A 27,861-nucleotide genomic window follows, 5' to 3' on the forward strand; every position below is an offset into this window, starting at 1 on the left:
ATACCTAAAAGAGAACCAAACAAGACCCAAAGTTAGTGGACAGAAGGAAATAGTAGAAATCAATGAAATAGAGATCAAAAGGCCTATATAAAAATCAGTTAATGAAATTAAGAATTGGCTCTTTCAGAAGATAAGTAACATAGACAAACGTCTGTCTAGACTTAACAAAGACAAGAGAAAACATTAATTAACAGAATCACAACTGAAAGATAAGCAATCATCTCACTAGCACAGAAATACAAAGGATCATAAGTGATTACTATGAACAACAATATGCCAATAAATTTAATAGCCTTGAAGAAATGACAAAATTTCTAGATCAATTTCATGTACAAAGACTGACCCAGGAAGAAATGATGAGTCAAAGAATAACTTGTTAACTGATAATAAGCATGGAAATTGAAATAGTAATAAAAATATCTTGAAAGCAAAAGCCTGGGACCAGAGGGCTCAACAGATGAATTCCATCAAATCTTTAAGGGAAAACAATGTCCATGTCAGTAAAATTATTTTTTAAAGAAAGAAGAGGAAATGTTCTCTAATACATCGGATCATATCAACATTATCCTAATACTGAAAATAGAGCACAAGAAAATTATAGACCAATATCCCTGATGAATATTGACATAAATATCTTCAACACAATACTAGCAAGTTGAATTCAACAGCATTTTATGAGGATTATACAACATGGCCAAGTAGGAATTACACTAGGAACAAATATGGTTTAATATATGTATATCAATCAACATAGTACATTAAAGATAAAAACCATATGATAATATTTATAGAGGCATTTGTTAAGATTCAGCACCTATTTATGATAAAACTCCAAACAAGATGGGAATAGAAGGAAACTTCCTCAATATAATAAAGACCATACATCACAAAACAACAGCCAGTACATACTTAATAGTAAAAAACTGAGTTTTCCCCTAAGATCAGGAACAAGACAAGGATGACTACTGTCAGCACTTCTGTTTAATTTACTATTAGAGATTTTGGCCAGAGCCTCTCACAAAAACAGGAAATAAATTCCAAGTTGGAATGAAAAACTGAAACTATCACTATTTGCAGATGATAGGATAATACATAAAGTTATTGGAAATAATAAGTACAGCAAAGTGGCAGTTTACACAATTAACAAACAAAAATTGTAGTTTTTATATACAAATAACAAGCAAGAACAAAAGAAAATAACTCCATTATAATTGCTTCATACCTAGCTAAGAAGGTTACAGAATTATAAAATTAGAACTAAAAGATATTGTTAAAGGACTTAGATGGTAACATAAAGAGATGGAAGGATATTTCAGGCTCCTCAATGAGAGAAGCAAAACACTCAAAATGAGTGCACAAAGTGATATATAAATTTAATAGTCTTCACCAAAATGTCAGCAAAATTTTTCAAAGAAACTGACAAATATTGTAATTTATATGGTATAAAAGGTCTCAAGTTGCAAAAAGAGTCCTGTGAAAAAAGGAAAGAAGTAGAAAACTACATTATCTAATTTGAAACTTTACTATGTAGCAACAATATTAAAAACAATACCGATATTGCCACAAAAATAGACACATGTATCAATGGAACAGCATTGAAAGTGGAGATAATGGTAAAACACTTATGTCCATATACTAGGGAAAGGATAGTCTCTGATAAATGGTGCTAGGAAAATTAAAAAATAACACATAAAAGAATGAAATTGGATCATTGTAGTTTCACACACACACAAATCCCAAGGGGATTTAAGATTTAGATATTAGGCCTGCAAAAATAAAATATATAGAAGTAACATTGGTAATACATTCCATAATGTCAATGATAAAGATGTAAAGATTTTTTTGGACCCTAGGTAAGAGAAATAAAACAAAAATTACCAATTGGGATTACCCCAAGTTCAAAATCCTTTATACATTGGAAGAAAACAGAAATTTAAAAAAGATATCCCACTGAATAAAGAAAATATTCAACCAATACATAACTGATAAAAAGTTAATATCCAAGATAAATAAAAACTTATTACATCTCAATAACAACAATAATAAGCAACCCAATTAATAAATGGACAACAGATCTGAACAGGCATTTCACTAAAGAGGACAACCGGAGGGCAACAGACGTATAAAACAATGCTCACCATCATTTCTAGGTGAAAACCACAATGAGGTGTCATCTCATACGCATGAGAATGGCATATAAAAAGACCTCAGCAAGTGCTGGAGATCGGCTCTACCAAGATGTGGAGGAGGGACCTTACTGTACTGTTGGTGGGAATGTAAACTGTCACAAACATTATAGAAAGCCATTTGGATTTATTGCACAAAACCAAAACTGGAAATACCATATGACCCTACTTTTTGGCATCTAACCAAAGAACATTAAAAATTCACATGTCCCATAATGTCCATAGCAGCATTACTAACAATTGTCAGGACATGGAAGGATCCTCACTCTCTGTAATTTGAGAGAATTATGTGTGGTAAAACAAGTCAGAACAGTAAACACAAATACTGGGCATTTATATAGCAATTTGACAGTGTAAACTACTTTGAAAACCAGTGGACATCAATAAACTCCATGAGGACTCTGAGGTTAAGATGAAGGGGAAGGGCCACGAGGATACACGGGATGGTGGTGATGAATTAAGTAATAACAACAAGAAAGAATAAGAACAGAAATTCTTATCATGAATGTAAATGGAAATTTAGGAGACTAAAGTGTCCATTCTTCTTTATACAAAGCATTAAAAGGAAGCAGGACAAGTTACTTGCCTTTCCTGATCTGTAAAATTTACTATTCTGAGCTGAGGTCATAAAGCGGGAAGTCAGGAACACATGAAGAAGGTGTGTATGTTCACCCCATATTTGTTTAAAGATTTATTTATTTATGCATACAAAACTAGGGAACAGGCCAGAGGTGCAGAGGCAGTGGGAGGATTCACCAGTGACAGACTGGGGAGCAGTACAGGCAGATGGACAAGGTACACTGCTGAGGGGAGCAGTGGGCGGGTCAGGAGATGGCTGCCATGCCATGTGGGTCACCTCTGGGGCCAGGGATCGAACCAGCACTGAAGCGGCTGCAGTGAGCTTTCAGTGGCAGTGCTGAGTCCCAACCCATTGCACCACCAGGGAGGGCCCAGTTCACCCCATATTTTAATCATAACCTGTGTATACTTTTCTATCACTCTTTTGTTCATGCAGAGCTAAAGAAAGTAAAATTAACTTTATCCAAGTCTTCCTTGGTGTTTGGGGTCTGCCATCCACCATAGTTGTCCTGAAAAATAACACTAACAAATGCAGTACATTGGTAAATAAAATACCTCAATTCATTAAGACATATGAATTATGCCATAACGCACTAATGCCATAAGGCATTAAGGTACTATAGGCATAGTAACTCTTAGGTTTATGCTTATCAAATAATGAGATTACTATTTTCAGTACTCAGTTCTTAAGTTCTTGAGAAATTATGAATGTATTTGAATAAGGAACTAAGAGGAATAGAATTTAAAACTTGGAAATTTGGGGTAGGTTAGATACAAAAGAGAAAACTTTGTCTATGGAAATGTTGATAATACAGTTGTACCCAAAGTCATACATATTTACTTATTAATTTACATATTATCAAGGAAGGAAAATAGTATTCTTTGCTCTTTTTTTTTATAACAGTTTATTTTTACATCATTTTGTACATTTTTTTTCCATCTCAATTGTAATCCCCACGGGTTTCGCATCACCAAGTCACCCGTGTGCCATCACCATAATTCCATGCACTTCCCTCTGCACCCCACCCCCGTTATATTCTTTACTCTTTAAGTTTCCTAAAATACTGCTAAATTCTAGAAGAACTCTTTAAGTTTCCTAAAATACTGCTAAATTCTAGAAGAACATAGAGCCAAAAATGCTTCAGAGAGTCCAAAAATTCTATAAAATCAAATTTAAACTACAATAAGACACCTAAGTCCATCCAAACTGTATTCTCTCCGATGGTAGCACCAGGAAAAGGTCCACAAAGGTTCATTATATCATTTCAAAATGGATTGGATCATACCTCCCCCATTTATCTTTAACAATACCTACCTGCCTTCCCAGATGAGTCAATTATTTGTGTATTGATTCACATTTTTCTAAAACTTACATATACCTTCGTGTTGACTCATGTGGGATTATAATGTAGTACAGTTTAGCACTTATGTACAGACTGGCATTTTCTTTATTCCACATTTCATAGTCAAACAATGAAAAGAAGCATCTAGAAGGACATTTTACAGATTAAAAGATTCTCTTAAAATATGAAGAAATGCTCACAGTAGGCTACAAATTATAAACACATTTTAACTTTATATTAAACCATTTAACTCAAAATATACAAAATATAATCTAGTTCTAAAACCTCTGTAAAACAAAACGAATCTAAAAGATTCGTTAAAAATGCAATAGCACATGGATTTTTATAAATGGTGTGGTATTATCTTTCCCTCTTTTACTGCTGTAACTGCAAGTCATACTTCATCTGAAAATGACCTAATCAAGCTAACCCTGAGGCTCTTCATCAAAGTGAAGGTCAGGCCAGGACCCCCCACTTCTTCCTTGATAAATTTTGACATCTAGTTTCTAATAATCTGAGATTTTCTGACAAATCTTCCTTTTCTTGAACTTTAAGTTCTAATTTGTATCAGATTTCCCATGGATTGTAAAAATTAACTATTCAGGATGACTTAAAGGAGGAAAATGAGATGGAAAGATACAAATGAAAGATTATTGATTGGCCATTTTCCCTTGGTGGTAAAACTGGTTGAGGAAAAATAATAAGTCACTAAGCCAGACTTTAAAAAGCATTAAAACAAAATACTATGCAACAATGAAGAAGGTTTGGGTTGTGGCTAAACTATAGCTATATTTATAAAGCTGATTCTGTATCTCCACATATCTCAAATATTTTTAATTGAACTAAATTTCTCCCAGCCCTTAGCTGGGAGAAATAGATCATAACTGAGAGTAGACAACTGCATTGGCTGATTTCTTGTGGCTTCTTATTGGTTAGACAAAACTTCCAGAACATTGACTTGAACTTTGCTCACTGACCATGTCAGATGTGTTCTTTCTATTGACCATTTAAACGTTAACCAGTAGCCAAGACCTCAGAGTAGGAAGATTCTTCTGCAGCCACTTCATATTTTTGGATATGGTTTCTAGAACAGTTTGAAAAACATCCAGGTGTAATCCTTGGACTTCAAGAGATTCAAAGAATAGTTTCACCTAAAAAAAAATTTTTTTAAATAAAAAAATGAAGAAAGAAGGCAAGAAAAGATTCACTGACATGGTTCATAAAACATTTTTTCTTACAAAGGGGTTTCAGACAGCTTTCAAATTATACAAATACAGGTGCAAGCATTTCTCTGCCAACCTTTTAAGCTTATTTTCTTCTTTTACTTTGCATAATTATTAATTTTTATAGAAAGAATTTAACTCTCAAGTGTAATTTTCATTTTGAATGCTATGAATACCCATACTTTAAGAATAGGGTTTCAGTCTAGTCCCATTCACTTATTTGCTGTGTGACATTAGACAAAGAGCTTACTGTCTTTTAATAAAATGAGAATTTCAAACCAGGTTTACTTTCAATTCTACATATGGTTAGCAATAGTTACAAACCTCTTGCAACTCATCCTTGGAAGAAAAGTGAGATGTTGTACCAGCGATGACTATTCTCATAGCAAATGAGCCCAAATCAAATCTGAAAATAAAAAGGAATCCCACAGATTTAATAGAAATAGCAGCCTTGCATTTATCATCATATATTATAGATTTAAAGTATGTAACATTAAAAGCTCTATGATAAAATTATGCACTATAGTAGCTCCTACTAATTGCATAAGAATTACTCTTGCACTCATCTAATACTAATTTCAATGCTGAAATTCATTAAATTTGATCATAAAAAAGGAGATATGTCTAACTTTTCAGCTATATTCATGTTTACATTGATGTTTGTGTTCAAAGCAGTGTTCTGTACATTTGTTTGCCTATACACACCATCAGTAAAGATTTTTGAACAATAACTTCCCAATATATTTTATTTTCATTTATGAATCATATGAACACCCTATATTATGTATGGAAAAGAAAACTGAATAGCCTAAAAAATAATATATACAGTAAAATTTTATCCTTGCCTGCCAATGAGATGCACCCTTGTCCATCTCATTTTGGACACCATTGTGTTTAAACATTATATTTATTAAGGCACTGTGACAAGATTGAGCTGTCATTCACAACAGATTGCATTCTTCACCCAGGTGTTTTAAACAGAGCCTATGTAGTTGGGTCAAAGAGATTCATGATGGAAAAACAAAAGCACAACCACATCTCAAAAAATGCTCTGAGTCCTGACTCTGCTCATGATAAGGCAGAGGTACAATTTCCAGTTATACAGGAGATCTATAGCATTGCAGAAAAAAAAAATGTAATCATTTCAAAGGGAACTGACCACTATGCAAAAACAAAAACAAAAACAAAAACAAAAAAACCCAATCATTCCATTAATGTCTTTAAGGAAACGCATGGATTATTTATTTATTTATTTATTTATTTATTTATTAAAGCAATTCTAACCCTTTGATCTCATGTGGATATTTTTGAAGTTTTAGAGGCAGGGGAAATGTGCTCTTTGCTAATAAAAAGTTCTCTTCTGAAAGTCTATGGCTCCATTATAACTTAGACATGAGTGGGAAGAAGGAACTACACAGGTTAGTTGACATCAGAGATGCTGACACTAAGGTAAATAGAGCAAATGGCATACTGATTCCATTTGGTTTCTGATTCAGGATACTTTCCAGATAGTTCAAAATAAATTTTGGATTTGGAAGAGAAATGATTAAACACCCTTGTTGTAAGAGAAAGCACAGCCATGTTGTACATTCCAATGAAATTAATCATGTTGGTTCCCTTCAGGGACATTTTAGGCTCAGGACATATATTGGAGTGAATTCTAGCTCTCCCGGACATATATTGGAGTGAATTCTAGCTCTCCCGGACATATATTGGAGTAAATTCTAGCTCTTCCAATAGTTGAAACCCAGAGAAACACAGAACCAATCAGTTTTCGAAGGGAGCGCCTTAAACATTTCTAATTGGATTTGTTTTAGCCACTTCAAGTCTTTCCTGTGCCACCTCAGAAAACAGGGGTGGAAATTAGCTCTCAACAAAATTTCATATGAGTTTCCCCAGATCAAAACTTCATTAACAAAACAAAATAAGCAAAATAAACTTGAGGCACTAAATATGACTTCACTGGATTTTTTCTGGACTGGGGAAAGCCCTTGGTCGGAATAAGGCTGGTCATTTAAATCCGTTGTTTTGTTCCCAGGAAATCTTTGCCTGAACGGAATGAGAGAAATTTGTTTTTATTTTTGTCTTCTCATTCTTTTCTCTTACACTTGGAGAGGACAAACTGGTACATGGAGTTTTAAAGCTGACATACTTCATCTTAATATTAGGATAAAACAGTATCATTTATAAGCTTCAGGGACACTTGATTACACTAAGTCTTAAACAAGTGAGACATCTAGATGGAAGAACACATGTTGTAAAAGAATACCAACTTGTTTTGGAGATGGGTCCAATTTTCTCTTACAAAATTCCAAGCTAATTGCTGTCCACTTGGATTTCTGGCAATTGCATAAAGAAGAGATGCCAACTCCTGGGTCTTGATAACCTTTCCTTCCATTCCTAATCCAATTAATCTGAAGAAATAAAAACCAATTGATATTTTCATAGCATGTGGTATGCAATGGACATTAACAGAGGCTACTAATATATTAAGAGAATCGGACAGAAAGAGTAAATCACGAAAATAAGATTTACCAAAAACTAATAAATTTTCTACTAGCTAATATTTTTAATGTTTCAGTGACTTTTTTCTAACAGTAATCTTATTCATTCATTAGTTCAAAAAATTAGCATCTTATATACAAGAATATATATATATTTTAATGCATAGAGAACTGGGGCACAGGTCAGAGGTGCAGGGATGGTGAAAGGATTCACCAGTGACAGACTGGGGAGCAGAACAGGCAGATCATCGAAGTACACTGCTGAGGGGAGCAGCAGGCCAGACAGGAGAGGTCTGCCATGCCATGTGGATCTCTTCCACAGCAGGGGATCGAACTTGCACTGAAACGGCTGCCGCCAGTTTGCAGAGCTGTGTCCTAACCTGTTGCGCCACAAGAATGTAGTCTTACAATAATAATTTTCTTTTAACATTCTGAAAAAAGAGCAGTTATTTGATTAATTAAATGATTAATAACTTGGGAATACCTGTTTTCTCCATTTATATTTTGTCAATATAGTTTTCTGAGACAAAGTCAAAGCAACTCAAATTCTGACTCAATTAATTTATTTGTGGCTGAAAATGTAGGGACTTCCCAAACTTGTAACAGTTAATTTCTAACAATTCAGTTAATTGATGCACTTACTTCATTAATTTCTCCTGGTCTTTGCTGGTTGACAATGCATATAGAATTTTGTTTTTTTCAGCACCCGACATTGATAGTTCATACTGTTTTAAAAGGTAATTCCAGCCTGCTGTGGTCTGAGCACCCACTGAATATACAATCTTTAAGACATCGGTAGGAATACTGTAATAAAATATCAAGCACAAAAATGAAGAAAAAATTATATGAAAGAAAAAATTCCCTTTTCTTATAACAATTTTATATTGTCATAAAAAAATCATCCCTGAGTTATTTTCAGTACCCAGCCTAGTAAATCTTTTTTCTGCCAAACTTTTATAAAAATATTTTATGTGGCAGGAGAGCTAAAAAGACACTTCTCCAAAGAGGAAATGAAAAAGCATATGAACAAAAGCAACAAGCATATGAAAAAAATGTTCAACATCACTTGTAATAAGGGAGATGCAAATTAAAACCACAATGAGATAGCACCTTACCCCAGTGAGAATGGGACATCTTAAAACAACTAGCAACAACAAATGTTGGCGAGGATGTGGAGAAAAAGGAACTTTCTTGCATTGCTGGTGGGAATGCAAACATGATGGAAAACTGGAGTTTCCTCAAAATGCTTAACTGGAGTCTCCATATGACCCACTCCTAAGTATCTACCCAAAAGACACAAAAACACTGATTCAAAAAGATACTTGCACCCCCATGTTTATTGCTTCTATATTTACAATTGGAAAGACATGGAAGCAGCCCATTAAAAAGATGTGGTACATACACACAATGGAATATTACTCAGCAACCAAAAAAAAAAAAAAAAGAAACACATGTCTTTTGCAGCATGGATGGAGCTGGAGAAGATCATGCTTAGTGAAATAAGTCAGAAAGAAAAGGAAAGATACCAGATGGTTTCTCTCATACCAGGAGTATAACAGATCAGGCAAGAAAATAATAATAATAATGAACCGCTATAATAATAATAATGAACAGCTATAATAATAATAATGAACAGAGATATTTTATGGGGGTGGAGTGGGGAATGGCATAAAAAACAGTGGGGGGGGGGGAGGAAGGAAATGCACTGGACTGTGGTGATGGTACAGGGTGATTTGGTGATGGGAAGCCCAAGGAAATTACAACTGAGATGAAAAAAATGCACAAAATGATGTAAAAAATAAACTATTATATAAAAAAATTTATGTAATTTTGTCTTGCAAATTTAATTTTGTTTTTGTCTCTACTGATGATATAATATTAGCAAACAGACAAATCATAAAATTTTAACCTCAATGAGAGATATGACTCTAAAAAATATATTAAAGTACTTGCTTATAAATAGGTCTATCATTAAATAACTTTCATTGGTGTTATAGAACTTTAAAAGAAAGATGAGTATCCTTGTTGCCTTAATGTCATGTTAAGAGTATTTTCTTTCTTTTTTAAAAATTTATTTCTTTATGCATATGTATAGGCCAGAGGTGCAGGGGCGGTAAGAGGACCCACCAGAGACAGAGTGGGGAGCAGAACAGGCTGACTGCTGAAGTACATGCTGAGGGGAGCAGCGGGCGGGTCAGGAGAGGTCTGCCACACCATGTGGTTCACCTCCGGGGCAGGGATCGAACTCATGTGGAAGTGGCTTTAGCTTCTCAGTGCTGTGCTTTAACCCGCTGCACCACCAGGGAGGGCCCAAAAGTATTTTCTAATGGCTTGTCTGAGGGTCATCTCACTTACTAGGTCTAAATAATTATAATTTAGCACTAATTACTTAGAGTTCAGTCATTTGTAATTCTGAAAACCTGATAACATGTAATAATATTATTTTCTTTCTACCTAAAGCAAACACTACGATTGGGGGGCTAATTGTCCTAAAGGATATGAATTTTTTTATTCTAATTTGGTCTTTGATTCTTAATCCCAAGTATTGTTAGATAGATAATAACTGGTATTCACACTGATGACTCAGAAGAAACCCAATAGACAAGTAAAGATAGGGCAGGAAGTTTACACTTATGCAAATATGAAATTATTCATATCATATTATGGGGATTGTACTAGTGCCTACATACTTTATTTAAGTATCAAAGGTATTCAGTGAGATAATTAATAACCTTATTGCTTTTAAGTGGAAATAAAACTGAGAAAGGTTAAGTTACATCAAGTGACATACTAGACATTTTGAAGATGGAATTTGAACCTATGATAATGCTTATGCTATTTACTATACCATACATATATGTATAAATATGTACACACACATATATAGTAGTCAATCTACCTTGTTTTGATTTTAGTGTAGTTCAACATTTATGAAAGTTGGTAGTCATTTATTATACATTTTTTGAAAGTATGACACATAGCTGCTTGTTATTCCCTACAGTAGCTCTTGACACATAAGTAACATGCAAAGAATTATATTTTGATTAGTTAATGAAGTAATCAATCATGTAAGATAATTTCTCATTAGAATTAGTACCAGCAGTCTTAGAGCTTAGGGGGAAAACTGTACAATATTTAATTATATACTCTGAATCACAAGTATAAATAAAATCTACCATAGATAGTTACTGTAGGCCTGTCATCTCTCTTGCAATTAGCTTAAAAATGGAATACCTTTCTTTTATGTTATAGGACAGTGAGATGTTTACCTTTTAGCCCACCTCATACAACCCATTTAAATATGGGAAAAACAAGGTAATAGTTAAAAGATATCTCCAGGCCCTCCATGTGGCAGAGCAGGTTAAAGCACAGCACTGAGAAGCTAAAGCCACTTCCGCATAAGTTCGATTCCCACCTGCCCTGAGGTGACCAAATGGCGTGGCAGACCTCTCCTGGTCCACCTGCTGCTCCCCTCAGCAGTGTACTTCATCGATCTGCCTGTTTTGCTCACCACTCTGTCTCTGGTGAAGCCTCTCACCGCTCCTGAGCCTCTGGCTTGTACCCCAGTTCTGTATGCACAAATAAATAAATCTTTAAAAAAAAAGATATCTCCAAATCATTTTTTTGGCCTTATAATCTCTATGAGCAGAAAAGCCCCCAAAGTAGAAAACTAGAATCACTTTTTAAAAATAAATTCAAGCAAAGATTTCAAAAAACTCTCTAAGATTTAGTTACATGGAAATTATAATGGTATATCATAGCAATTTGGCACAGCAAAAATTGACGCCATTATATTATAGTAGACCCATTACAACAGAGTATAAAAACCGTGAATTTTTTCTTCTATTTAAAAAAGTGGTGTGATATTTATAAGTAAACCATACATCCAAAACCTACATAGCATTGTAAACCAGTATTACCTCAATAAAAATAAAAACTAAAAATAATAGCCATAAGGGACAATTTTGTCATCATACACAGGTTTTAGACATGCCAAATCACCCATTTCTCATCAAAGGTGAAACTGTAGCCAAGGCTTCCTTAGCCTACAGTACTTGTCAATGAGAAAGTGAACTTTTTATAAAAATGACCCCCTTTTAATTTTTGTAAGTCCCACAAGTGATGCTGGTGTTTTTGTTGCATGTATAATTCACATTATTTCTTCAAACTTCTTTTCATCTTTACAAAGCATCACTTTTAGAGCTTGGTCTCCCCTACTTCCACTCCGCCTTTTTTTTCTGTTACCATGTCAATGTTTATTAGCCATCCCCCCACCATCCCCCCCCCAACAATAGGGGCCTAAAACCTTACTTCCCGGGAAAATCTATTGAGCACTTACTATGTGGAAGCATGACACATGGATATATAATTCCCAGCATGGTTTTTATTTTCTATCCTCACTAAAAGGTTTTAGATATAATGTCTTGCTTGATCAAAGACTTTAACATCAAAGTTAAAGGAACAAAGGATAGAACAGAAGTTTGTATCTACTTTGATTTTCCACTGGATTCCATCCACTGAGAGAAGAGTTCAGTCGCCTTCTGGGTACAGGGAGCATGATTCAGGTAACAGGCCAGGTTCAAGATAGTCGAACGAAGTGTCCTGTCCCAAATGGAGCCTTCATCACTCCAGCTTTGCATGTCAATCACTGGCATAAAGTACCGGAGAATGTAAAGCTGCAGAGAGCACAGGATTTGAAGAGAGGGAGGCTAAATTTAGTCTTTACCACAGCTCTTATTCACCCATCTGAAAGGGCTGAACTCTAAAGTGAATGAGTAGAATTACTTATCTTAACAGCTCTCTCTCCCCACCACCCACCATACTTAAAGAGTTAGTTTCTGCTTTAAAACATGCCTAACTTTCCTCTCTGAGAGGGCAATATCAATTGATAAAATCACCTCAGGAGGGATATTTTTCTCAAGATCCTGCTACCTCACTCTAAGATGGTTATGACAAGGAATCAGCAGTCTCAGACATTAGGTACACTGGCATTAACTGTGCAATCAGCCATTCTTGCCAGCACCAGATTCCCCGGTGAAGTGTAATAGTTTAATATAGAAACAGATGCCAGAATAAATGATATCTCTGTTGAAGTTTTCATTAACATTTCTTACCTCCTCAAACAGTTCACCCCAAAAGTTCAATCAAAACAAATTAAGTCTCACTGATCCTCCAGACACTATGTATTTGCTTAATGAATTTTCTGAAAGTAACACAAACCTTGAGATTTTCAGTGACATCTGAAATATTCCTTCTCTCTGTCATGTGGTAAAACAACTCTAAGTATTCCAGTCCTTTGAGAAGTGCAGGGACACTTCTTTCATGTCGGAGGTATCGAGTCAGGTCAAGGGCTTTGTCTAATGTCAACCTTCCTGCACTGAAGTATAAACATATGTCAGAGGCTTGTATTTAACTTACATTTTTAATTTTATTATTACTGAAATATAAAAACTTTATTAATATTGAAATTAATATTGAAGTAATAACAAGAACATTTCATTATTTCCAGATCAATTGGTTCAAATCCTTGTTCTACCACTGACTGGCTGTGTGATCTCAGAAAAATCACCTCACCTCTCTGGGCCTCAGTTGTTTCTGTTATGTAATTGGGAGAGTAATAGTATCTTTTATTGCTCTAAAACTTAAATGAATTAATGAAAGTGAAGCACAGTAAGAGATATATAAATGAAATGTGAGCTGATGCATTTAGTACCAAATAAAAGTAAAATTTTCATAAATTTCCTTTTCTAATTGTTTCACTTGTGGGTTTGAATTAGTTCTCCAAGTGAATTGGAACTTATGGACAGGTACCATGATATTTCTTTTTTGATATCACTCCTGGAGCCAAAAGGGAAGCAGCTGTTATTGTTGAAAAGACAAAATAAGTATTTCCCTCTTATTTAGAGTTAAAATTATATTCCTTCTCTACATTTTCTCTGGATAAGAAAAATAAACAATAAGACTATTATTCAGAACAGCAAAGTGTTAGGGTCTTTTCTAGAGAGAAGAAAACCAATTGTACTGTTTTGTTAAGTGACTCTCAGGTCAGAGGTCCCCCAGTCCCACGGATACCTGAGCCATTCTTGTCAGCATCAAATTCCCAGGTGAAGTGTAATAGCTTAATATGGAAACAGATGCCAGAAGAAATGATGTATGTTGGTTGAAATTTTCATTAACATAATGTCATACATCCTCTGAGTTTTTTAAATGTTATAACATGATGGGGGTATACAAATATCTCAATTACAAATAAATAAAATGTCTTAATTTTTTTTCTTTAAAGAGACTGAAATTAGAAAGAAGTGAAAGATTAAAAAAATCAATTTATGTTGTGAATTTATGCTTCTTGGTTACAATGCCATACTACTCTAAAATGGACTTACAGAAAAATTTTCAAAAATTTCATATGAATACAAAGGATAGAACCACATGAAATATGATTCCATAGCCTGTTATATTTTAAGGAATAGGTCCAAAACATGTGATTATTCCTTCCCGCCTGGATTATGTATATAATATGGTACAGTTGATACATTAGAGTATCAGTAACACAAGAAATTGTATATATTTGTGGTTCACAATATAAAATATTTTAACACACAAAATTCAGGTTAATCTTGTTTTTCTTTTGGCCCAGCCTAATTTATTTCATGCTAAAACCAATGCTTTTATTAGAAACCTTTGTAATTGTCAACTTGGAAAAAATTTAATCATAATATTCATTTTAAAAGAGGACTTTTCTTTTTACATACAATAGCTATTGCTTAAAATATAGCTTCTCACCACTGTCTCTATGCGTCAATCAATGCACCAAAAATTACGTGAATGTTTGTTTAAAGATTAAACACATGTATAAACGTACACTTCAGCCCCAAAAGAGAAATCTTATCTACTTATTTGTATACAGTTTCAGCTAAGTGGCATTTTTGTGAAGAATCAATAAAAAAGAAGCCATATTCCTAAGGAACCAACTTAAATGTGGTACTAACTAAAGAGTTACTAAAGAAAACAAACTATTTTTCTGTAACAAAATTAAACTTACCATTTTAATTCTGTTGAACTCAGATGAATTCTAAATCTTAAATTATATTTAAAAAGTATGAAACCCCAATTAAATAAATATCTATCCCTGGGTCAAATTTTGTTTTCAAACCATAGGTGATCACTGATTTCTTCCTCTAACTCTCAAGTAGATATTTCATAGAGTTGGGAGGAAAGAAGCATGTGTTATGTAAGAAATGTAGCAGGTAAACATATTTAAGTCTAATATGAGAGTTACAAATTGTTTCTTTATGCAATTACTTTTAATGTAAAACTAATATAAACAAATTACAAAACAATTGGAAATCAGAGAAAAGTGGGGAAAGAATCATTATTTCACTACTCTGCATATTTACTGATAGCACTTGGAATATATCTGTCTGCTCCCCCCCCCATAACTTTTTTTTTCACTGTAATTGCAAACATAACAAACAGTCACATTCTGCATTTTTGTAATTTCTCACTATTTGAAATGCAGTTTTCTGTGTTGTCATCTCATCTTCCTACTCAATTCTTGACTTTGAAGACAATGTTTATTATGTGATACTAGTAACACAGTTGAAATGTATGGCGAGGTACAATACTTAGTGCTTATCTGCATTATTTTAGCAATTCTCAAAACAACCCTGTATAATACATATTATTGTTACTGGAATTTAAAAGAGTTTTAAAAACTCTCTTAAAAAAGCTAATAGTTGAAGGGGTACTATTAGTACCCCTTCAACTATTAGCTTTAATAGTACCCCTTCAACTATTAGCTTTTTTAAGAGAGTTTTACTATTAGTACCCCTTCAACTATTAGCTTTAATAGTACCCCTTCAACTATTAGCTTTTTTAAGAGAGTTTTTAAAACTCTTTTAAATTCCAGTAACAATAATATGTATTATATTAGATTCATTAACCTGTGCACAGTAAAGAAAAGATTATTGTTTTTTTCACTGATGCATCAATAATCATAAGGTTTCTTTCATTTAATTATAGGTTACCCATAAATTAATAAGCTAGAAATAGGAAAACAAAAACAAAAGTAGATAGCCCCTACTTTTTAAAGATTGACATATGCCACTTCACTTAATGAAAGACCTAGATTAGTGCCTTATTTTAGCAACTGAAAGAAAGCTGAGAGGATTTTCTTTTTCTCTTACAACAAAAGCCAAACTGTGTCTTGTAGCAGTTACTATAGAGGCTGTGTGTACCTGGAGCAGTGAGAGTACTAAGCTCCTTCCTCAGAACTACTTTATATGGTTTGTACATTTATCATTCCTGTTTTAAATGTATGTTAGTGTTATCTTAGATTCTATGTGTTATTTGATATGAGTTATATGCTATCTTAGGGGCCTGGGGACTATAAAATAATTCCAGGCCCTCCTTCGGGTTGCAGGGCTTAAAGTATCAGCACTATGACAGGAGTTCAATCCCTGGCCAGGGAGCTAACCCACATAGTGCAACAGACCTCTCCTGCCTCGCCTGCTGCTCCCCTAAGCAGTGTATTTCAGGAGACCTGCTTGTTCTACTCCCGCTCTGTCTCTGGTAAATCCTCTTTTTCATACACACACCCTAACCCCCACCTCTGGCCTACACCCAGTTCTTGTATTAACCAAAAAAAAAAAAAAGGGGGGGGGAACCTTTCTTTAAAAACTTTCATGTAAGTGAATAGCAATTGCTTTTTCACTTTGCAATATTTCTACTCACAAAAGTTTTCACAGGAACACTCTACTTTTGGATAGTGAGGAGAACCTGAAACTGGTTGTCATTTGCTGAATTGTTGGTATTTTTCATTCTTCCTCGTCTTTTATTTTACTTACTCTGTAATCTATTTAGAGTTTCTCCTTTAAGCAGACCAACCTCCACCAACTAACAATACCCCACTTCTCTAGTCTGTCCTGCACCACTTTGCAGAGAAGAATATTGTTCCTAATCCTGGTCTCCAATGTGCTTTGCTACCATGAGTTCTAAGACCCGTAAGCTGAGGATTAAAATCTCACTCCTCATTCTTTTCTAATAAGGAAATTCTGTGTTATGGAGTAGCTTTGTGTAAGAGATGTCCTGCGACTTACTTTCACTCATGAAATAAGCATCTAATAGGAAATACATATCACAGTGAATAAAAATAAGTACATGTAGTAATTCTCAGAACAGAAAATCTTACAATATACAATATCCAACCTTAACCCCAATTCCACCCCTCCCCCCCCCACTGATTTATTCTGCATTATTTTCTGTAGATAACATTTTGTCTCCCAGGAAAGGCTAAAGGAGAACAAAAATAAACAGTCAATTGTTTTTTTCATTTTCTATCCATTTCATATTGATTTCTCATGTAAGCAAATAGTGAATGTGTTATGCACTAGGCTACTGTCTCCTTGAAAGTGAAAATGTTAAAATTGTATTTATATTTTTTGTTTGACAGATTACATAGGTTTTTGGTAAAATAGCAAGCTACTAGCATAAAAAAATTTAAATCTGAGGTCAAATTTAAATGACTAGGGAGTCTACCTTAAGTAAGTGAAATAGGTCACTTTTGGGATGTGGGTACCAGGAAGAAAGCAGGTCTGGCTCAAGCTAATCGCCCCCCTTCTCTTGTTTCCCTATGGAAAAGAGGACTCAAAATTTCCAAATCTTTTCAAGTTTAGAGAGAACCCAGAAATTAGAATTTTTACATAAAATTTTATGCTTTTAAAAGATTGGATTAAATTTTAAAACACTACATGGTTCAAAATGCCATATCCATGGATACACTTTGACCTAGTGACCAGTATTTAACCTCCACTCGATCCCTATTATATGAATGATCAACACAGAAGATTTGATTTTGAAATCTGCATATCTTGTTATGGATTAGTTATTTCCTAATGAAATCATATTAAATTTTGTATTACCTTACTAGCTGAAATGCATCATGAATCAGACCTATTCTGTCCTTTGGTCTGAAAAGTGTATGGTTCTGATTCATCTGTATAATGAGCTGGTCCCATCCATGCCCCTCGTAGTGAACAATGTAGTAGCCATTTGCATCCACATTGAATTTCACCCAACTGGTCTTTTCAGGTAAATCCAGAATATCTAAGAGGAGAAAGTTGACATAGGCATTTCATTATCAGCAGACATGCCAGGAACATCTACCAAACCATTAATTTCTAAAATATTACTTATAAATCAGTGGGCAGGAAAAGCTTTGGAAGAGATATGATATTCATTTAATAGTTCACTAGTTGGCTTCTTCGGGGAAGGACAATTTCATTAAATTAACGAATAAACAAGCTAATAGGAAAGAACAGCTGAATTTTTTCTCAAAAGCTGGCAAGTTCAATAAGCCAGATGATGAGCATGACCTGACTTACTGTTGGCTCACAGTTGAGTTATTGCATACCAAAATATGTGTATGGAAATGACTGACCCATTTATCCAGTATTTATTTTGGATGAAATTAAGGACTATAGGGAGAACGTGACATTCTAATGAAAAAACTCAAAATTTATCAAAATTTAGGGAAGTGTTTAGAGGAGAAATAGATGATAGAATGAGGATATAAATCAATACCACGGTGTATGCTGTTTCACTATACATTTTTCCTTCTAGCATAGGAGCTGGACTGTAAGTATTAAAAGACATAAGATAGTATGCCATCATTTCTCTATATACATACAGACCTATCTCTAAATGCTAGAAGCACAAGAGAAATTCCCACTGAATGAAACATTCAGGTTTTCTAGCTGTAGGATTCTTTTAGTAGTTATGTATGGATAAAACTTACCCAAATCTTTTAATTATTACATCATTATAATCTTTTATTATTAGACTGATTGATACCATCTTTCCTCCAAGTAGTTCAGAACATGTTTAAATTTCAACACTGAAAAACACCTGTTTGGCTAATTAGAGCATTACCTGTCTTTGATTTAAGAACGTGTCTGTGAATCTCATCAGAGGCACTAGTGGTGTAGGTCAGTGGGATGTGCCAAAGATAACTGTGTTAGGAAGAAAGGACGTTACAGATTAAATGAACATTTAAATTTCACAATGTCAGACATAGCCTTCTAAATTTTATAGGCTTAGGCTAGCAGATTATTGGGTATGCAGAATTCTTCCATGATTATGATGAAGGTCTGGTGATATTTACCTAGTTGAATTGTCACAATTACTTGGGCCATCTGGTTTCCAAATCTCATACCATAACAAATTCTGCCTTTTCTTCCAAGTAAAATAAAATAAAATAAAAACCTATAATTTTTCCTTCACTTTTCCAAAAACTGACAGATTGATGCTCATTCAAATAACAAAACCAAAATTGTGGGGAAAACCTTAATAGAAAAAGCTCTTACTTCAGTATAATTTCCCACTTGCCCTTTTGTTCAATAACACAACCCACATCCAACATCCCCTCCCCAAGTGTGAATGACTAGGAGTCTGCAGTCAGCAATACTACAGACTGACTGGGATCTATCTGCAGGTTGGCCATGTTCAGGGAACAGAAAGCAGAATGGAGTGGAGGAAATGGTCTCGATCACTTTTCAATGGTCCTATTATAGTAGACAGAAAATGGCTATTTTATTCTAATTTCCTAGTAGTTTCTAGAATTCGATTCATTTCTTCTATTACATCAGTCCACATTAGCTGTAGTAAGCCTGCACAAGTAAAATCATGCACCTGATAACACAAACAGGTCCATATCTAGGAAGTGTTATGACAGCTAAACATCTTATCACAAGAGAAAAGATATTCCCTGTCTGATAAATTTGATGCTAAGCCCTCCTGTTGCCTTTTGTTATTCAGTAATAGACTAACATGTAATGTTTTCAAACACGATGTTCTTTGTAATAATGAAAACAAAGCCACTATCAATAAGATAACTGAGGCTAATTTAAATTGTAATAATACAAGAATGTCATATTGAAAAAAGCCAGGGTAAATTATGGAAGAAGTATAACCCTCTGTATCAGCACCAGGGCTCAAAGGCAGCAGCAGAGCAGCAGAATTACTAAAAATAGGATTGCTGAACAAAGCCATCTGTGCCTCCTGAAACTTTTCAAATCTGTTGAAGACTTAGCTTAGATCAAGATTAGTGCAGGCCTTATATTTCCATGTAGAAATGGCACCCACCAAGTTGCCAGAGAACTTGAAATAAAGTTAGGGAAATGACGATCAAATTGAGAGGCAAGAAGTGAACAAGAGAAGAAAACTTGTCACCTTTCCTGCAGGGCCCCCCATTCAGGATCCTCTTTGAAAACCCCCTTCAGGAAGCGCTCCTGTTGTATGTGAAGCAAACTGCCTTCTTGTTTAATCACCACCATGGGGATTCCTTTCTGGAGAGTCCAGGTAGTCATCATCTCTTTGACGTCCACCTGTTCTCTTAGAAAACCGAGCTGAAATCACAAGTGGCAGAAGAGAGAAATCAGACAGCTGAAACTTTGAACTTAGGTGCTAGGATGAAGGCTTGGGGAGTCAAAAAGGAGACTTCAGGTTGGAATCTCAGAGCTGAGCAGTGAAGGACAGATGAGGCTGCCACCCCAGGACTGCTCTCATCCAGGCACCTGAAGGAGGGCTAGGTGTGAAGCATGAGGTTTAGCACAAGGCATTAACCCAACAAGGAGGACTTGACTAGATCCCTAAAACAAAGAAAAAAAAACCTCTCCATTTTAATAACTGTGGAATTCTGGAGACTGATTGAGGAGGCACATGTCTTTTGGGAAGCTTTAGATATTTGAGCAGAACAATATTATCTTTAGAGGTACACTGGCTGGAGAACAAAACCTCTGGCTTCCTAATTTAGAGTTTGGATTTCTAGTCAGTGGGTGGGGCTGAATATTCCTTAAAAAGCCACAACTTATGACTTCTAAGTTTGTCTTTTTCTTTTCATGATTTTTCCCCTTCCCCTATAGCGCTTCAATAATATTCCAGAGGTCAACAAAAAGACAAAACCTTAAGAAAACCATTCACTCTCTTTCCAAACCTAACAACATATTTGAGTTGGCATTTTCAAGCCTAGAGAATGCCAAACACAGCAGGAACCACTCAGAAGAATTTTGAGCTGAGATATTTTTAGCGGGCATTGGGGCTGTGGGAAAGCTGAGTTATAGCAATAAAAATATAATAGTAACAACATCATCCACGAATGGCCCTAACCTTCTTTAGGCAGCTCGGTTTCAAGGAATATTGTGGAATCCCTCATCCTCTCCAGTTATTTAAAGGGACAGCTGGGCTTCTCTGCATGCCACACTTCCATGGCATGATGGCATGCCTCAGCTCCTTTACTCTGTGAGTCTTTATACTTACTGTGTTGCTTGTTGTCTTGGAATCAGAATAACAAAATCCACCAGATGCCAAATCACCTTCTAAACAACTCTGCATAAACAAGAATAAAAGCACACTGCCTTTAGACACTGATAGTTGGCTGAATATGTGTATTACACTTAAGTGCAGCCATTAATTAGCGTGCCTATATGAAAATTTAATACCTTTGGATATGGTAACAAGCATAGCAATTTAAGAAAATAGAAGGCATCGTCCCAGTGAGCCTAGGAATTAACCCAAAGTTATTCATAGAGTAACCCTATTTCCTAGGGTCATTGGGAAAATATCTTTCCATTTTCATGAATTCTCTGATCAGAACCAGATTGAGATGAATAAACTTATAATCAAATAATATTTACACTTTCTAAAGAAATGGAATAGCTGCCTTAGGGATTTAATTTGTTGAATTCTCCCTTTTCCCCTAGAAAATGTTCTATTCTTTTTTTATTGCTCATGTTACTTATGCCCCTATTAGCATGTAGACAATGCTGTCTCCTACTAACCTTCCCTAACATAACACAAACTTCTTGACAGAGGGGGCAACACCTTCCTTGGGTATTCTCAATGACTACCACAGTAGCATAGAGAAAGCAAACAATACATCTTGAAATGAATGGGATTGAAATGGACCTAAGTTAATCCACAAATTGGCAACTGACCTTTGAATAATCAGGAGCTAATGCTCTAACTATAAAAGAAAAATATGACATATATACTCACTAAGGCTCCCTAATGCTGTTATGTGATATGAAAAATAACAAATAATTCTTCTGGTTCTCATATTGCTATTGACATGTCTTAAAATTAATGTTCTGTGGCACAATGTTAAGATCTTTAATACCATAGTTTTTATACCATAGTTTCAGTTAGCATCAGGGGTAATTTAGGATCTATAAGAGAAGTTTAGATAGGAGATTTTACTGATAAATAGGAGAGAAACTGTGATGCAACCAAAGAAATAAATACTGGACTTAGAATCAGAACACAGGTTTTAAGTACTGACTCTACATTTATTTAGTATGTGACTCTGGGTAAATTTCTGACTATGTGACTCTTCATAATGTATTTGTTTTCTCATTTGTAAAAAAAAAATGGTATAAGAATGCCTGCCATATGGTTATAAACATCATATGATTAAGACTAAAATTCACAGTTGGTCTTAACTAATCCTATAGTCCCTGTTCACCCCAGCAGAGGTCTTGTGATCTACCACATCAGTGCCTACCCAGACAGTGAAAGCTTGGACCTACATAGGGAGGTTGTCAGAAGGGCGAGAGACCTAGCAACTTTCCACAAGAGGCTGCCAGTGCACACCCAGACTGGCAGACACTTCCTGACTTTAGGTGAGAAACTACCAGTGCCTGCTCGTACCGGTGAGACCTTGGACCCATGTTGCAGAGGGTGACAAGACACCAGTGGCTCCTACCCAGGGCAGCAGAGACTTAGAGGATTTCTATGGGACCCCACAAATGCTTGCCCAGACCTACAAAGGCCTTGTTACCTCCCATAAGACCCCCACCGGCAACCACACAGATGGCTGAAGCCATCTATAAGGAGGAAGTAAACTAGCTAGATCTAGAAAGATGGATAAAATTTGAATTTCTGCAAAGGTGAAAGAGCACTTCAGATAACAAAGACTCTAGAAACAAAGATATGGTAAAACAGGGATAGAGCTGGATTTCTTTCTATGGGGAACAAGACGTGTTTCACTAAGCAGAAAATAATGATGGAAAATTGAGCCAGTAGCATTCAACCTCAAAATCTGGACAGAGATGACTAGGTATCATATGGTAAAATTACAAAGTCATTAAAGATTTTGGCAAAAGGGCAGATAATAGTGTGGAGTTAACTATAGAAGGGGAACTGAAAAAAAGAGACCAAATATCTACCTCTCTGTGGCTAATGTAGATATCCTGGTTTTGTGTGGCACCTGGGGACAAAAGAAAGTGCTGCTTTCTAGGAATCCTGACGATGTGGAAGAGGAGTAAGTATCAGTTGACTGACTGTGATTCTTCATACCTGGTCTGTGACATTTTAGGCTTAACAGCAGTCTACTGAACATAGTGTATGACTTACCTTTGACAGACTGCTCCACAAATCATTGGTCTTAGCATTTCTATAGCTGAACCTCTTTAAGTAGTGAGTAATTCCTTTCTGAAACTTCTGCTCAGTCAGAAAATCCTTGAGCATATTCAAAATACAAGCTCCCTTAAAAAAAAATACACACAAAAGAAAATAAGGAAAACATAGTATGATGTGATTTTAAAGAAAGAAAGCTTAAATTTTATATAACGTGTAATGTGTGAAAAATGAACAGCAAATAAAACAACAAGGAAATAAGCAGCAACCCAGAAACAACATCTTCAACTGCTGACTTTGCAGTTCTCATTTTATTTCTCCTGAAATAGATCTTCCCTTAGTTATAGCATTCACTACCTTGTTATAGGAAACAGTATCAAACATTTCCTGTATTTGAGTAGGAGTTTCTGCTTGATTGGAGACAGGACGGGATGAGTTTAGCGAATCTCTTTTAATTACTTCAAAACACACATCCAAAAAATAGTCATCCTAAAGCGGAAAGAAATTTTTTTTCAATTCAATTTGACACCTTTAAAGCCATAGAAAACATGCTGGTTTAGTAAGATATTCTTAGAAGTAAATATTCAGTCAATATGCTTTTTTTTTTTTTTAAAGATTTACTTATTTATGCCTACAGAACTGGGGTATAGACCAGAGGTGCAGAGGAGTCACCAGAGACAGAGTGGGGAGCAGAACAGGCAGATCAATGAAGTACACTGCTGAAGCGAGCAGCAGACAAGGCAGGAAATATCTGCTGTGCCATGTGGATCACCTCCCTGGACCTCCCTGGGCAGGAATAGAACTCATGGTGAAGTGGCTGTAGCTATCTTCACAGTGCTGTGCTTTGACCCATTGAACTACCAGGGAGGACTCTCAATCAATTTTCTTGCATGATATTTCCTCTCCTTTATATATTCCCCTTACATTATCCTCTACTTCATAAAATTTTGAATCCACATTACCTTGGAATATTTGCCATGAACAGTTCTTTACAGAGATAAACTATTAATGGTTCCCATCTAGTGAACACTTGGTGTGTGTCTTATGTTCATCACCCCTAATCGTTCAACACCATTCCAAGGAGCTACATAATCCATTTTACAAGTGAGAATATGTGAAGCTATAAATAAACATAGATTCAGCATGTAGCAAATAGAAAATACTGGCTTTGCGTCCATGTCTGTTTATACTGTTTTGGCTATACGTTTACCCCCAAAACTTAATTAACCTTTGTTAACCACTTTGATATATGATTTTACTTATTAGAAAAGACAAGTTTGATGAAACCTTATGCATATTTTGGGAATATAACAAGCCCTCTGGAAATGGCGAAAGAGTGAACTTGAGATAACGCTCAGTGGAAGTTAAATGCCAAGAACTCTGCATGGATCTATAATCAGGAGCATTTACCTTGTCTAATGCCATGTAGGCATGTTATAGATGCAGATAACTATGTAGAGAAGGCACTGTTCTTTGCTTTCACCCCATATACACAGCTATATATGTGTACTATTTGAACTTTCTGTCCACCAGTTATTGGATGATAGATTTATGTTTACTGCTCTCTAAAAGACCCAATGTTTTATTTAATTCTATAATCTGTGTTGTAGACTAAATATATGTCTGCACACCTCTAGTTCACATTCGAATCTGAGGTACTTAACTCCCAGTACCTCTCAGCACGGGGCAGTTTTGGGAGACAAGCCCTGTAAAGAGGGAAGTGCATTAAAATGAATGTATTAGAGTTGGCCCTAACCCAACCTGACTTATTAGAAGAGGAAATTTGGACTTTTAGAAGACACTGGGGGTGTACGGAGGAGACACTGGGGATGTACAGACACAAAGACCATGTGAGGACACAGCCACCATCTGTTAGCTAAGGAATAAAATCTCAGGAAAAAGCAAACCTCCCAACATTTTGATTTTGGATTTCCAGCTTCCAGAACTGTAAGAAAAAAACAAATTTCCTTTGTTTAAGTCCCTGAATCTTCAGTGCTTTGTCAAGGCAGCTCTGACAATTTTAATACAAGAAGATATCTTATATACCAAACAAAACACCACATTATATTGTTTTCTCTTTTAACATTCACTGAAAACTGTAATAGGAAATTGATGATTCCTTAGGACTTACACTATGCAATATAAAAACTGTGAACTTACAATTTGTAGCTCTGGATATGTAGCATTAACAGAGATACTTTCCATGTAGTTTGCAAAACCCTCGTTGAGCCAAAGATCATTCCACCATTCCATTGTAACCAGGTTGCCAAACCACTGGAAGGTAAACATTCAAAGTTATTAGAAGTTAAATATACATACATACATAACACCCACACCCACCCTCACCCCCACACCCACCCCCACACCCACACACACACAAAGGAGGGCAGGACTGGTGAGTTCGATACCTGGCCAGGGAGCTTACCCATGTGTATCCCTCAGCAATGTATTTCAGTGGATCCACCTGTTCTGCTCTCCACTCTCTGGTGAACCCTCTCAGCCCTCAACCCCACCTACCCTATAACTCTGGCCTACACCCCAGTTGTTCTATGCATAAATAATAAATAATTTTTTAAAAGACACAAAGGACAGCACAACATGGTGTGTTTAGTAAATGGCAGTCTGGCTTGACTAAAGCTTAGGGTGTTAGTAAGAGATAAGAGAAGGCCTGGGTCATGTGGGACTTATACGCCAACCTATGAACTCTGACATTCACTGAGTTGACCTTGGACACCTTTGCCAGGGTTTTACACAAAAGAGTGATATACTTATATGGAGACCAATGTAAAATAGTCAAGGCAAAATTCCAAAGTTCCCTGGAACTTGGGAACTTTAGCCCTAGACTGAATATTCATGAAAGAAAAGCTATTAATAGAAGACCCAGAGGGAGCAGGGATCATCAGAGGCACATTTCTCCTGACATTTCCCTACAAACACTGGGTAGAAAGATTATGAATTCCAAGATTCTAAGAGTTCTAGAGTTCCAGTGACTGATGATCAGCCCCCTAAAATGGACCAGTGGGGAGATTCTAAACAGAGGAAGCTGCCCGTTGTTCTCGAAGTATAGTCCTAACTATGGCTCTAATGTAATTGGGTGCTTAGGTCAGTGCTTTTTTCTTTTTTTTAAAGGAAGTAATTAATATGGCAATGATAAAGTTAAAAGTTAAAAAATAAGAGTTTTTTTTTTTAACCAGTTTCTATGATGGAACATTATTTTCCCACAAAGTGATGGAAAATTTCCAGTGCCTTTAATAATTCAGAGCATTACTAGGAATTTTCAGAAATGAAGTAGAAAGAATAGACTCAGATATCTATAGAGCTAGTTTCATATTTGTATGTAACACAGTGCTGAAGGGTCTTAGAAATCTTCTGCAGAAATGGTAGCAGTAGTGATGTCATCATTAATAACTAACACATATGAGTACCTTCTATATGACAGGCACAAACACTATTTGTAATCCTCACAACAGTTTTTAGAAACAGAAGCTATTGTTAATGTAAATTTTACAGAGGAGGACACTAAGGTTTAGAGAGATTATGTTTGCAGGGTCAACATCCTATGACTACTGGATCTTGAAATTCTTCATAATGTCCATTTACTCACACATTCTAATTGAAGGGAGGTTAATTTTTCCCTGGACTTTAGTCCTAGGAGGAATAAGGAAATAATTTTAATGGAAATTTCTATTTGGGCTTCCAATTCTGGACTTATATATACCTACATAGTAATAATCCATCCTTCTTTGCTAAAATAAAAATTTGAAGGCTTTGCTCTAAAGACTTTTAAAGGATAAAGTGGCAACTTCTATTATGATAAAATTCTCTTCTAGTAAAATGTCATATAGTCTAGAGATTGAGCCCTCTGCTATTTGATATCTTGTATTTGGTTTGCTAATCCCTAAAGTTCCATCTAAAGTGAAATAAATAGATTGTTTTATGAAGATTAGTGGTACCAGACAATGTTCTCTCAGACTGATACTAAAAGAATGCCGTAGGTCTCAGTTACCTGGTGTGCTAGTTCATGGGCTATGACTCTGGTCACCCACAGCTTATCAGAAACAGAAGAGGTTTGGGGATCAAAGAGCAGTGATGTCTCTCGATATGTGATGAGCCCCCAATTTTCCATGGCTCCAGATCCAAAGTCAGGAATGGCAATTAGATCTATGAAAAGGAACAATGACACTTGATTTTAGGACATCCATGCCAGGCATGGGTCTTGTCTCCTCCTTAAATATCTTCCCGTATATGTAAGCAGACTTTCCAAAAACATCAAGAATATCTTAACATTGGCATGATATTTTGTGGCTGTATTGAATAATCAATACCCATTACCAAATAGAATAAATTCTATAAGATAGTTGTGGTTGAGGGGAAGTAACCTATAGACATTCAATCTTTTTAACATTTCAAATGTGGGAATGACTCCTTTCTAAATTGCATTGATGGCCTTAGGCTAGCAGCCCATACCACTAGAGGAACTTGTTTTTATTCTAGTTTTTTTCTTTAAGTTAATTTTTCTCTTCTTAATTTTCAAATACAGTTCATATGATCCTCAAGGTTGCATTTTTCATGAGCAATATAGTATGGTTGTTAGCTGTTGGTTGATTTTTTCTTG

At 35.4% G+C, this 27,861-nt stretch overlaps 1 protein-coding gene across 2 annotated transcripts in view; it reads right to left on the reverse strand.

The window, feature by feature from the left end:
* Positions 1-4,482: 4,482 nt before the first annotated feature.
* ERAP2 (endoplasmic reticulum aminopeptidase 2) overlaps positions 4,483-27,861 on the reverse strand; it is a 34,577-nt gene continuing 11,198 nt past the window's right edge. For both annotated transcript variants that reach the window (XM_004678119.2, XM_004678120.2), the window contains 14 exons: positions 27,253-27,407; positions 25,407-25,520; positions 23,604-23,735; positions 23,244-23,375; positions 21,150-21,218; positions 20,064-20,239; positions 18,765-18,844; positions 17,756-17,939; positions 13,056-13,212; positions 12,327-12,511; positions 8,478-8,639; positions 7,605-7,745; positions 5,656-5,737; positions 4,483-5,259 (listed from right to left, as the gene is read on the reverse strand). In XM_004678119.2, coding sequence (XP_004678176.1) covers positions 5,116-5,259; positions 5,656-5,737; positions 7,605-7,745; positions 8,478-8,639; positions 12,327-12,511; positions 13,056-13,212; positions 17,756-17,939; positions 18,765-18,844; positions 20,064-20,239; positions 21,150-21,218; positions 23,244-23,375; positions 23,604-23,735; positions 25,407-25,520; positions 27,253-27,407 — 1,913 coding nt within the window. In that variant the 3' untranslated portion in view covers positions 4,483-5,115. The remainder of the gene's footprint in view (positions 5,260-5,655; positions 5,738-7,604; positions 7,746-8,477; positions 8,640-12,326; positions 12,512-13,055; positions 13,213-17,755; positions 17,940-18,764; positions 18,845-20,063; positions 20,240-21,149; positions 21,219-23,243; positions 23,376-23,603; positions 23,736-25,406; positions 25,521-27,252; positions 27,408-27,861) is intronic.

The sequence above is a fragment of the Condylura cristata genome, unplaced genomic scaffold (assembly GCF_000260355.1).
Source record: "Condylura cristata isolate star-nosed mole 26May11 unplaced genomic scaffold, ConCri1.0 scaffold00007, whole genome shotgun sequence".
Taxonomy (NCBI): Eukaryota; Metazoa; Chordata; class Mammalia; order Eulipotyphla; family Talpidae; genus Condylura; species Condylura cristata.